Source organism: Sciurus carolinensis, chromosome 8 (assembly GCF_902686445.1).
Source record: "Sciurus carolinensis chromosome 8, mSciCar1.2, whole genome shotgun sequence".
Lineage (NCBI taxonomy): Eukaryota > Metazoa > Chordata > Mammalia > Rodentia > Sciuridae > Sciurus > Sciurus carolinensis.
In genome coordinates this window covers 136116891-136130924 of record NC_062220.1, presented here as the reverse complement: position 1 = coordinate 136130924, position 14034 = coordinate 136116891, and the positions used below count along the sequence as shown (strand labels likewise).

Sequence of the window (14034 nt, the reverse complement as noted above, 5' to 3'; positions counted from 1 at the left end):
GGCAAGATCATCTTTAAGAACTCAAATGAACTGGTAACAAAATAAAAATAAAATACATAAAAATAAAGCAAAAGGAGTCTTAGAAGGCCTTTTATTTACATAAAATTAAATTCAAACATAATTCAGATGTAAACTTGTCCAACACCCTCTAAACTCCACTTACTATTTAGATAAATTAGCAAATATTCTAAGCTAAACTATTCATATGATTAAATGCTAGACCAGAAATCAGTTAAATAGAAACACTCAGAGAAATGAAAATTCAATTAAAAATGTCCAACTCACTAAAAATTATATTCCCCAAACTTTAGCATTACTTCACATCATTCAATAATAACTTAAAATTCGTACAGAAAATAAGTTCAATGACCCAGAGCAGAGACAATCACTAGGACAGTAGCTGTGACTAGTACCAGGCAATCCATACTGTTTACTTTTACCCTTTCTACTTCTTTGATTTTTGATTCTTTTTCTTTTCATACTTTGCTCCTACTATACCATCAGAGCACCTAACCCTGCCCTCAGAATCCTTAAAACCGATCCTAGGCAGTGCCTGGCTTTCAAAAGTTAAGTATAAAGAAGACCTTCACTGCCTGAATAAGAAAATGTGTCAGTCATTTCTTCTGGCAGAGTTTTTCACATTGTCAAGTTCTTTTCTTTCCGTAGATACTGCCTGAATTAAGGTTTTCCTGTTCTAATCCAACAAAATACCAAACAGGATGCTTGTGTTCTGCATATTAAAATGGTGAAAACCTAAATGTTCTTCTTACAGTACACAGCCACCCACAGCAGCCTTCCCAGGAACACGTTACTGACAGTCTGAAGTCCACAGTCCTAAGCCTGGCCCAAACCCTTCCAAGCCCTATCAGACTTTGGCCACCATGAAATAGCAGACTAGAAGCCTGTTCCTTATCCCCCCAATTCTATCCTTTCTTGCTGCTTAATCAGGGTTCATTCCACACTCAAATTAACATCCTTCCCTGCCTCTCACTGGCCCCAGTATTTCCAGATTTCAAGACAAATCCATTCTTCAAGGCCATTATGATCTTATCATCTTCTAAGTACTTATAACACTAATGGTGTATAATATCTCTTAATTAGCTACTTTTCATCTTAAAGTTAGAAAGGACTTCAGAAATCTGATCTCTACTTAACCTTCAAGCCTTAATTTAAACACCACTGTCCTGTCATTCTATACTTCAATTTCAGCATCCTTAGATTCTGATCTCTTACTGCACTCAGAGTAAGTACTCTGCAACTTTATATTCTGTTTCTCCTTAAGTCTGAGTGTTTGAAGCACAAGGGTGATAATTTAATCATATTTATGGCTCTGATGATTAGTTTTAGTATCTGTCACAAAAGGAAGTGATCGCAACATGATTAATAAATTTATATGAAATGGATGGGGGTGGCTGGTAAGTGAATAAATGAAAGAATAATGAACTGACTTCTTTGAAAAGAGAGCCTATCTTGCTCATCTCTGGCTTCCCCAGAAATAATGGGTATTTATATTTGCCCAAAGATACAGAGTTGATTAGAAGGAAGAGGGCACAAATTTCCTGTTAGCTCAGCTGATCTGCAAACAATATAGTTCTTATCTATCAGTATAATCATATGATGACTTTCATTAAATAATTTAACTTCTACATGTATATAAATTTTATTTCTCTACCACAATACTAAGATCCTAAAATAACTAATAATAATAATAACTAATAAACTAACCTCTAGTTTATCAGATGATAAAAAGGCATGTGGGCATTATTTTAAAAATCTGATCTCAAGAAATAAACATAATACATTTCCATTATTCTGATAATATACAAAGAAACTTACTAAAATAAATGTGAAAGATTTTAATATTTACAACTGGAAAAACACTAGTAGAAAGCAGATGTCAACAAACAAAACCCTCAAAGTATTAACTACTACAGTAACAACTTTTTGAAATACATTTGAAGAACATTCAGAACCTGAAATCAGAGCCCCACAAATTAGTTGATCGAAATAACAAAAAAAAAAAAAAAAAAAACCACTGACATCAAATCATCCTGTTTGATTATATTGTTCTATGTGTAGCTACTGCACACTCACCCCAAGTTCGTCATCATCAGAATTATCAAAGATGTTGTCCAAGTCATGCAGGGAAGGTGCCAAATCTGTCACCTGCGTAAGGCTACTGGAGCCAGCTCTGCCAGCTGCATTATCCTGCCGGACATCTGTAGGAAAGAAGGCAAAAGAAACAGAATGAGCAGCTCCATCAGGCAAGAAGAAGTGAGGAAAGGACATGGATCTCAATGAACATGATCTGCTTGTGACTTTCCCCCTCTGGTTTTAGTTAAATTTAGAGATAATTATTTCCAAATATGTTCATTAGTTTTGAGAGGAACTGAAAAACAAACTATAAAAATATATTAAAGGTGAGATCAAATCATTGTTATAACAACAAATATAATTTTAAATTGAGACGCATCTCCCTTGCATTTTATTTAGCAACAATCCAAGTGAGGCAAATAATCATTGTACACACCTGTTTTAGTAGCAGAACTGAAAATAGACATGGCATTTTTCCCATCAGGCACCGGCGTGGAATGACCTGGTGTAGTGACATCCTTGGTACCAAATCCATCCTCTGACTGTATAATAAATTCAGCCAAACAAAACACATGAACACCAACCCAAAGTGTGGAATATGAGGGAGAACACAAAGAATTAGAGGGTAGAATGGAACTTGTTATGAGCACAAGTATGATAAACCATGGTCTATGCAACCAAAGGAAACAGAAGATATGTCCTTGCTCTGGAATTTAAACAGAATCAAGAACTCCCCACTGTCCCCTCAATCCTATGGGGTATTCTGAGTGAATCAGGGGTTTATTCCACAATAGTACTGGTGGCAACTGATTGCAGAAATGCTGTGGTGTTAAAAGCTGCCTTTAGCAACATTTTAGACACTGCATTATAGACAAAGCCTTCTGGATCTACACAGATTTTTGTAAAGGAATCTAAAAAACATTCCCCTCAACTACACTGGCCTCTTTTAATTGTCACTCTTCCTCTGCTCTCAAGGGTATCTCTTTAAATGTCCTGGTATTTTAGAATTTCTTAAAATTTAAGGTTAAAGACAGCAGACACACCCAGTACTCTTTTGTATGATAATGAAACTAGTAAAATTAATACTCAAGAGTCTATGGATAATGTTGCTACTATTCAGAGAATATATAGGTATAGCGCTTAGCACAGTAAAGTAGATTAAGCGCTCAATAAATGGTAGATAAACTATTGTTATCATTTTTTTTGTTTACACTTTGGGTATTTTGGAATATTATTTAAAAAGAAATAGGCAGGGAGCATAGGCCAACAAGAATTAGCATATGAGAGGAAACATGCACTGTAGAAGCTATAGCCTGGAAAATATGCAGCTTCATTTATGTTCGGCTGACTTTTAAACAAAGGTAAGCCATGACATAAAAAGGAACAATACGCTGTTCAATACAATAGTACCAAGAGCATGAATATGGGGACATAGCAATCAGGCAAGACTACCTAGAACATTCTGCCTCAAGTCTTCCCACACATGTTGCATTAACATGGATAGAAAACCACACCGTGCTAGATTTGCTCTGTGGTAAATGGTACCTTATTCTTTTTCAGGGAATCCTTCTCTGTCCCTTGTTTGCATTTCTTGTTTGCTGTGAAGATGTATTTTATGTCACCATCTTCAAAGGTATATGGGTCATTGACTTCTCCCAACGTGTCTCCAGGTTGCTGCGACAGAGGCAATGGGTCAAGGAAGTGGAGTGACTGCATCTGGGGCTGCTTGTCTTGCCAGATTTTAAACCGTTTGTTAGGCTGTGCCAAGAGTCTAAAAAGGAAAACAAATGACAAATTGAACAAGATAAACAATGTAAAATTATTATTTTAAAAGAAAAGGATTTATGATTTAGAGAATTAAAGCTTTTTAAAAAACTAAAAATCATCTATACTGTGATTTTCTTTTTAAGGTCATATTGGCAATTAAATAAAATTTAGCAGGCTTCATCAAGAACCTAACATGTCTTTGTCTCCAATTCCATGGATTCCACCTAAAAACAGTACTCAGGACAGAGAGCCAAGGTTCAAATTTTCTCTGCAAAGCCCTAGTTATAAAATCAGCATAATGATATGGCTGTGGTAAAGATTAATGAGATAATCTATATAAAGTATTTAGAACAATGGGTGGCTCCAAAGCATTAAAAATACTAGATGTGTAATACATACCTGAATGCTTGCAAAGCCTTCCTCAAAAGTGTCATCAGATAAAGAAAGCAATATGAAAAGTCTCATAAAGATATATTCTTTGATTAGCAAACAACAGGCCAAAACTAAATTAATACATACTAAGTGTATCGAAATGAAACAAAAAGACCTTCACATGCTAGTGTATTTAAATAATGACATGTGTGCTGTACCTCATGAAGGACAAACTATTTGACTCAAACATTTTCAATATGCAGAGACTACAATAGGTTAATTTGGGGCCTGCTGGTTCAGCAGGGAGAGATGAGGACAGCCCCGATTCCGGGAGCCCCCCATTGTGATGCATGACAGGTGGGCGGTGAAGGGGTCACCTTACCTTTGCAGTGCAGTGCTCTCTGAGTTCACCTCCATTTTGGCATCGCATCTCTCACCCTGGAGCTCTGGAGGCCTGAACTCAGCATCATCGCTGGCTGGGAGACGGAAGCTATGCCACCACTTATCTGATGACTCTGGGTTCGAGGGCCTAATCCCACAATATAAGGCTGTCTCGCTGACCTCTGCCATCAAAGGCAGTCTTTGGCCTACGAGGACAGTTCTGTCATCTAAAGTAGACAACTGCTGAAGTTCTAGCCCATTTCCATAGAGCGCTGGATTCACAGGGACAGATGGTGGGTCCAAACTTTCTGTTTCTTGACCTCGTGGCTGAGGACTGAGTGTTGGTGGCAGAGGGGAAATAGGGGAATGAGGTGAATCCATAGGATTCAGATTCATTTGCTTGCTTGTATTTCTGGAAGGCACGGCCATTTGCTTATCATACTTCCGACTGCTAGACACCTCTAAGGAGGAGTCCATCCCTGCCAACCCTAGCTTCTGTCCTGGTGTATCTTGTTCCATGCATAACTCTTCAGCCACAGAGGGCCTATGGTGAAATGGTATCAAGGGTCTCTTTTGCAACTTGTCTCCTTTTTCTTGTCTTTCTGTTGTTTTGTGCTTAGAAGAAGCAGGAGGTGGTAAAGATGAAGACGATGATGGTCCTGCATTGAACCCTGGTTGAGACATTGTGGGAGGTCGACTGGGTCCTACTGCACACCGTTTTAAAAGCTTATGCCTAAAGTAAGAGTTAAAATGAAGTCAGTGATACATCGATAAAAATAACTGCATCAGTGTACATACAAAAGAGACACCTTTGACAAAGCTATCTTTTTATGCACACATTAGAAGACTTAATACATTTTAAAAGCTTCTTCCAGGTTTTAAATTGTGATTACAATGACTACAAAATATAACACAGCCTGACAGAATATGAAGAATCAGTCACATACAAGCTAAGCAGATAAAAAATGGACTTAACAAGAAAGGTGAACTAATATATTTCTAATGGCTACAAAATTACCAATCTGAAAAAATTCCTTATGGTTTTAATTTGGTGAGGGCCTCATATAATCTACTCTTAACTGTATGTTAAAACCTTCAGAGTCACAAGATCATCTGCTCAGAAAAAAACATTTTGGATTTCAATTTTATAACACTTCACTAACTCTTACACAGTTTCCTGTGTAATGCCTTCTAGTGTTTTAAGTTGGGAATAAAACTACTGTGCAAATCTCCCCCAAAGTGTGAAAGTAAAATAATAAGGGTCAACTCCTATGAACATTTAATAGGATAAATAATTAAAAAATTATTTGCCACTTTAACCAGGAAAGAAGGAATAAAAGACAACTTTGGATTTTACAGACCACAGATGAAAATGAGACAGATAGTCAAACGACATACAAATGCAGCTACGACCAGCTAGGAAAGAACACGAGTGTGCTCACACCCTAACATGCTTCTGGGCGGGCATGGGTGTGAGAAATGGTCGAGCAAGGTCTGCTGGATGATGCCAACAAAGCCACACAGCAGCCAGCCAGTTCCTCCCACTGTATAAATCACTCCCAGGGAAAAAATGGAAGGTCTCCTGCGGTGTAGCAGTAACTCTCTGAGGCCACTAGGGTGGCATTAAATTACTGCTGCATCACACTAAATGATGCCCTAGTGGGCAGTAAAACGGATTTGTGTGGCATAATGGGATGGTTTAGTGGGACAGCACGATAGCCGCCCTGCTCCACAAGGCCATGAAATAGTGTGAGAAGAGGACCACTCCATGCCATGGATTTGGTGATCCTGTAGCACATGACCTGAAAACACTCTTGCCCAAGTCTCGGCTATTCTGAGAAGATAAAATTAGAATCCCTAATTTTGAAGAAGGTTGTCCAAGCAGAAGGCTACAGACAGTTCAGCCAACAGTGTACACTAAGCAATAAGAACACGGTACTCTAACAGGTGAGTGTCGCATCAGAAAATATCTCAATTATATCTTCTAGGAGTATTTATTTTACAATCTAGGCTCTAAAAATTTTTTATACAAAACCTTTCTGATTGGGATTTTCTCAGCATTTAACCACTGTAGTCTAATATCAGATAGAAACTTTATGGCAGACTCTTCATAGTAAGGACTTTCATAAAGGAGATGATCTTATAAAGCAGGTTCTTTTTGACTGCATTAAATGACTCAGTTACCTTGCAAAATGGTCAGAATGAGAAATGTGCCTGTAGATAACAAACTATCCTGACAAATCTGAGTAGGAAAGAAACCTAACAAGAGCAGACAGCAGGAAGATCAGGTCAGAAGGCGCACTGGTCATTGAGCAGGAAGAAACCAGAGGCAGAGTTGGACAGGGTAAAAATACATGGTGAATGAAAAAATGAGGAAAGGATGATAGTAGACATTTCAAAGGGAGTCACATCAACTGAAGACAGACTAGATTCAGAAAATGAAGAAAAACAGACAAGTGATTAAATTGCTAAGCTGAAAAGGGGAAAAAAAGGTAGACAGTAAGGGACCTAGTATGTGGGAAAACCGAAATGTTAATATTAAGGATCTGGGGATTGAATCAGGGCCCTGTGCATGCTAGGCAAGTGTTCTACCACTGAGCCACATCCTCAACTCCAAGAATATTTCATTATTGTTTCTTTCCTTTTTTTTCTTTTCTTTCTTGCTTGTTGCTTTTTTATATTTTTTGGGGGGCGGGGGGGTTAACGGGAGATTGACCACTGAGTTACACCCTCAACCTCCTCTCCTCTTTAAATTTTTTTGATTTTGAGACAGGGGCTCCCTCAGTTGCCCAGGCTGGCCTTGAGCTTGCAAGATGATCTGCTGAGATGGAAAGCGTGCCCAGCCTCAAGGATATTTCTTAAAAGCACCACCAAGAATACAAAACTAGAGCCCAGGTGAGGAGTCAGGTCTAGAGATACATATTTGGAAGTCCACGGGGGTATTGCCCTGATATGCATACATCTACAAAAAAATATTTTAAAAGACCCAAAGTTATAAGAATATGGTGAAGAAACAGAGCAGTAATTTTGGAGCACAAAAGGAAGAACATCATCTATTTATTTAACTGAAAAGTATCCCAAAATAATTCAAAGTAGCTACTAAAAATGTGGACTAAACCAGTGAAAGGGTTTTTCTTTAACATGAGAAATCTAGATTAAGAAAAACAGCAGGAAATATAAGGCGAAGGCACAAGTTATAGACATTATAATTTATATTCTATGTACTTCCTAAAGGTGGACCAAAACATGCCTGTGTACTGCCCATAAATCAATGTTAACAGAAAAATACTTTTCTCACACAATTCACAGCAACCTAGATAGAAAATAAAAACCCAGATAGCAGGTATTCAGCTGTAGCACACCACACTTATGCAAAGACCAAAGAGAGATCCTCACAAGCTGACAGAGGACTCTTAATGAACAATTTCTTCAAAAACATCCTCCCAGAAAAATTAACTATGCATTTCATTAAGTTGATACAACACCTTTCAACAAGAGGTTGGCTGCCAAGGCAGGGATTGATAAGAAAATCACCATAAAGGGCAGGGGAGAATAGAAAGAGGGTGTCAAAATCATTTCCTCATTTTAGGTACACAAAAAGGTCTATATACATTCTCAGGGGGCATATGGACCACCTCCCTGCCTTGAAGTCAATGCACACAATGCCACATTAAGAACTTTTCACTTAAATTAGAGAAATTAATGGCCATATTCTAAATACACGTAACTGAACTTTTCATAAATATTTAGCAGTGCCAAATTTGAAAATATATACTTTAGAAATAGCTACTTTAAATTGCCCAGTAAGTGAAAAAATCATCAAGATGTGCTCTAACAGTCAAATGAGCTGCTGGATAAGACTTAAATCCACTTAAAAATTTTAAGAACTCTCATGAAAATCCATGGCAAGATATTTTACTGCCACAATGAGTACTAAGTCAAGGGACTATGTATGAGGAATGCAAAAATCTTCTAGAGAACAACTTGGAAGCCTATTCAAACTTCTAAATGAACGAGCACTTATAATGCCATGATTACAATTTTGGCTTTCAGCAGTGCTACCAAATACCTGCCACAGTTATTCAAAACACCCCTACTAACAACCACCAAATTACCTATAGAAGGTCTACTTAAGAAAAATTCTATTAATTTGAGCCAATCTGTTTTCAATATGTATCGCTTTTAAAATCAAATCAAATCATTTAAATGGCTAGGGAATATCTTGCCAAACTGGTGCCTTTAGTGTTAAAGCAGCTCACTAAAAAGAATTAGTGGGAACATTTTATGACAGGGCCAGTTGTCTATTAAGCTCTTTCTGAATCCTGACAATAAAACTGTATCATCTGCATGTAAGAAAAGACTGTTTTCTTCCTTACTTGAATTTAAAACAAAACAAAAAGACAGGGAGAAGAGGTCGGGAGGCCAGGAAATGGGCCACGATCTCTGCCATCCTTCTCCTGGATGACAGGTTTGCCTTTTTTATTACCCACCTGGAACAAGAACAGCTGACTCTTTGGGTTGGATCCACAAAATCCCAGGTAGCAGGATTGTTAGTAGGCTCTTCTTCAAGAGTTGGAGTTGACATTTGGCTCCTCCTAAAAAGGTGCAAAATATGACTTATGTGTAAACAATGAGGTAACACTCATTACCCTGGGAAGACAAATGCTAAAAAGACTTGAATACATTTCATACATCATACAGTCAAGATATCCTGCTGATATTTTGGTTCAGAGAAACTGAGTGGAGGGGAGAACATGCTCTACACCCTTGAAGCAGAATCCAAAATATTCCTGTATAAGTTTAATGCACATATTAACACAGGTGATATATCAGGTATTAATTAGTTTTTGCTTTTTTAAAAAGGTCACCTAAATTATGTACAAATAATGTTCTAAATTAACATTTTCATGGTATCCATAAATTACATACACTGATAGATTGTTTGAATCATTCTTAAAACTCCTTTAGTACTTATTAACATTTAAGGGTAGTGCTCCAGCACTCTTAATGTGAAGTGGAAGATGGAAAAAAAAACCTTCTTCCATGTGTAACTGATAGTTAGTACCAAAGGCAAATCTCTATTATTACATAATGAAAATAAGAATTTCTGATTTAGGCACAGCTAATACTACAAAGTGGCTCCATGGTAGCTCTATAGGGAGTTCTCTCGTGCCCCACTCTCCCCTACCTTCCTGGGTGTCTCACTTCCCCACTTTGTGCTAGTGGTAGGAGGCTCAAGTCTGTTAGAGGTGGTGGAGATGTAAAGTTGGTGATGATAAACAAAAGACAGTAAATAAAAGAAAACATTAACTTGGAAATTAGGCAGTGCAGACGGAAGAAAAATTACCTGTAATGACTATTCTAAAGGAAAGGATCATTTCTAAGTGACTAAAGATACTTCTTAAGTTGTATAATGGGATATGATTTTCCACTACAATTATTTTAAATTTTATCTATGACACATTCAGTGACCTATTCTAGAATCAATTCATTGAGCAATAAATATTTAGTATGAATTTGCTAAAAGCCAGGTCCAAAAGACCATTTTAAATCGGTATGTAAAACTCTCAACAGTATTCACTTAGGAAACATTTGATTGACTTCTAAATGAGTGGACTTCTTAGCAGTTATTGACAAGAAGGTCCATATTCATTCTGTTCAAGAGAATCGAGATTCCTTTGTTTACCTGAATTATTCAACAAAGTGGACATCTCACCCACAATTAAAAGAGATATGAAACTGATGATTATGTTAACATAAAACTTGGCAAGTTGAATAATATTTATCAGCTACTGGGGTCATTATCACTGAGATAATTAAAATAATCACCAGAAGTTCTTTTTTTAGAATTGATTCTCCTTTTTTTTTTTTTTTCCAGAAAATTTGTTAAGGAAAGAAGAAAGAAGGAAAAGAAAAAGGGAAGAAAAGCTGGGTAAGGGAAGAAACCAACAAACAGGAGCACAGCAGCTAATATACACCCCTCTGTTCAATTTAGGTACAGTCAATTAAAATGTAAAGCCACTGCATAACAGTCGATTGTCAGAGAGGGCTACTTCCCTTCATAACTGGAAAGCATTCACAGACTGGAATACAGAGGAGGACCAAGTCCATTGATGACCGTCCTAACAGTGAATCTGAGTCATCCATGCTGGAAAATGTAAATCAAATCAATGCCCTCATTTTACTTTTTTCTTTTTCTTGATACTTCTTTTTTATTGTTTGTTCTATTTGGTTATACATGACAGCAGAATGCATTTTGATAAATTGTACACAAATGGAGTACAACTTTTCATTTCTATGGTTGTGCACGAGGTAGATTCACACCCTTCATGTAATCATACGTGTAGAGAGGGTAATGATGTCTGTCTCAGTCCACCATCTTTCCTTCCCCTGCCCACTCTCCTCCCCTCATTTCCCTCTATACAATTCATCACTGTTTTGAATTTCATTCTATTAAGTTTAAAAAGATGAAACAACAATCCAATGACCTCTCAACTTTGGTCACACAGTACAGTGTGACTGACTCTCTTCATGCAGCAAAACAGGAGATGGTGGCTAAATCATGACTCAGACATAATCCAGAAAACGTACTTGGACTGGGTTCTGTTGAGGATGCATTCCTTCCAGACTCGATGGACCATATGATTGTGGAGTTTTGGAGGGATCTTCCCCGATCTCTTTGGACTGTGCATAGTTATCGTTCCCCCGTCCTGGGAACCTAGGTGACTGGCAGCGCTCTGCATACCTCCACTCTCACCTGGAAAACAAAGGCAATTTGGAGTGTTAGAATTTTCTAAAAATGTCTCCTCGTGCACAGACTGATATCTTAATTAAAATATGCATTTTAATTGTTGAGATTCATATTCACTGTGACTTTGTCCTTAGCCCAAGCAATAACACCACAGGTAGCTATGAGTGAATTTGTGTCAGGGTAGTTTATTGTCCCCCTCCTCCATTCTGCCTGTGTGATTCTTAGCGTTTCCCTAAAGTAACTGATACGATCACCACTCAAAGCCATCAGGGAACACACATAGAGAGGCATGGACTGGATACAACTCACAAAGAAGGACTCATAATTGCAATATTAAAGATGCAAATGTGCACTGATCATTTTGAATTTTAAAAACTGAATACAGCAAATAAGTTTCAAGGCAGAACAAAGCAGCAGAGGGAGCTTTAGGCCCATTTAGCAAAAATGGTTGTGTAACAACAGCACACAGTATCTGAGGAGAAAGAACTTAATAGCATAAAGCTTTTAACAAGGTCAAATTTCAAATTTGTGTGTGGAACTGTTTGTCCTCATGCCTGGCAGTATTTATGAAAGTTTAGTTCTAAAATACTATACAGGGTTGTCTCAACATTTTATGTTAAGGATTAAAAATTCACAGGCTTCTCTCTAATAAGTTCACTTAGTTTTCCAACTAAAATTGAAGTATAATCCACTCCTTTTCACTATGACCATTGATGATATGAGTATCCTGTATTTTTACTGCTCATGTTTCATATAAGACAAAGTCAATTTCTAATGTTAAATTATGATTCAATTACTTTTACTTAATTTAATAAATATACTGTGGGTTTTATTCTCAACATAACAATGATACAAAACATCTTGACCAAAAGAGTCAATGTAACCACTCTGGAAAATGTCACTCTTATCTGTAAAAGAAAGAAAAAATCTTATAACACAAACTAAATTTTCTTTGCATCAATGTAATACAATCATTACTCCAGGCTGAATGGTACTTTTAAAAACAAAACAAAACCCAAATGCTTACATTCTAAGGAATTAAACCCTTCTTGTTCCTCCAAAATGTACTGTTATGTGCAAAAAAATTCATTTATATATATATATATATATATATACACACACACACATATTTTATATAAATACATAAAGAAAATATATATTTTATAAAATATGTTTTTAGTTGTAGATGGACACAATACCTTTATTTTATTTATTTATTTATTTTATGTGGTGCTGAGGATCAAACCCAGTGCCTCACACATGCTAAGGCAAGTGCTCTACCACTGAGTCACAGCCCCAGCCCAACATTTCAATTTTATAATTGGTTTTCAAATGCCTATTACACAAACAGGCAACTGAAGAAACAGAAGTAGATAACAACCTCTTCATCCCCAAACATCTATAAAATAGCTAAAGAAGTCACATGCCCACAGTTCAGGAAACAATAATTTATGACCCCCAAAGGAGAAAGCAGAGGAAAGCAAGCAACAGACACTGCTCTGGGGGGCGGGGGGGGAGTGCTCTGCAGTAGCACTTAATAACCACACTGAACTATGGGTGCTGTCTTACATAGACTTAAACAAGGCTGTACTACAAGCTGGTGACGGCACATTGAATGTTGCTACCTCCAATTACCTCCATAGATCAAACACAAGAGGCAAGTGGGTGTACCTATCCAGATAAGGTATGAGTGATTTCACCAACCATTTGGCCTTCTTATGCCCCTACTAATCTAGGAGACTCTCGGCCATTTTAAGGGGTGAAATAATCCATTCAGTCCTATATCTAGAAAAACACAGCAATGTTCAATGTTAGAGAGATTAGGATTCTCCCTGTTGGTCCTAAGGTATATTTCAACATCCTGTGACTTGAAAATCTGGACAAATTCATTTTAGTAAAAGGATATCAGAATCTTTTATTTAGTTTATTTTAGAGAATGAGGCAGCATCAGAGGAATTATTTCTCTGAGGCCAGCCATAATACCATACAAAGAGTTAAGGGGGAAGGAACTTGAAGATCTAGAGTTATGAAGCCTACAATAAAACCCACCACCAACAAAACCTCTTCTTTTTGAACTGTGAAATGTAGAGTTCTGAACTAATCAGGTTAAGGCAACATGCACTCATCAATTCTAGTTGAATACAAACTTTTTGTTTGAATGCAAACAAAAAGATAAACAAAAAACTGTTAAAAACTTAATAATGTGGTGCAATTATTAAAATCCAAACAAAACTAAAACTTCTCAAAATACTGTTAATTCTAGGGTTTATATAAATGTCTTCTCTATAATGATTATTACAGAAGATTGTGTAAGTGTTTTTTTCTTTTTCTATTTAAGTAGCTGTAATAAAATGGTTGATGACAGAATCCTTTTCTAAGGGATCATCCAAATTCTCTGCTGTTAAATTATATCTGGATGTACAGTCATCTCTCTGAAGCCATGGGAGACTGTTTCCTAGACTCATCTCACAATCAAACTTCATGGATGCTCAAATCCCTTATATTAAAATGAAGTAGTGTTTGCACATAACCTACATACATCCTCATTATACTTAAACTAACTTCTAGATTGCTTATAATGCCAAATGCAATGTAACTGCTATGTAAATAATTGTTAGACATTGTTGTTTAGGGAACAGTGACAAAGGGAAAAAAGCCTGTACATGTTC

General features: G+C 36.9%; 1 protein-coding gene across 3 annotated transcripts in view; it reads right to left on the bottom strand.

Annotated features, from left to right (window-relative positions):
* The window catches only part of Med13l (mediator complex subunit 13L), a 284233-nt gene that overhangs the window by 40092 nt on the left and 230107 nt on the right, over positions 1 to 14034 (bottom strand). For all 3 annotated transcript variants that reach the window (XM_047560071.1, XM_047560072.1, XM_047560073.1), the window contains exons 8-13: positions 11206 to 11371; positions 9105 to 9209; positions 4616 to 5347; positions 3640 to 3865; positions 2531 to 2636; positions 2095 to 2219 (exon numbers count right to left, since the gene is read on the bottom strand). In XM_047560071.1, coding sequence (XP_047416027.1) covers positions 2095 to 2219; positions 2531 to 2636; positions 3640 to 3865; positions 4616 to 5347; positions 9105 to 9209; positions 11206 to 11371 — 1460 coding nt within the window. The remainder of the gene's footprint in view (positions 1 to 2094; positions 2220 to 2530; positions 2637 to 3639; positions 3866 to 4615; positions 5348 to 9104; positions 9210 to 11205; positions 11372 to 14034) is intronic.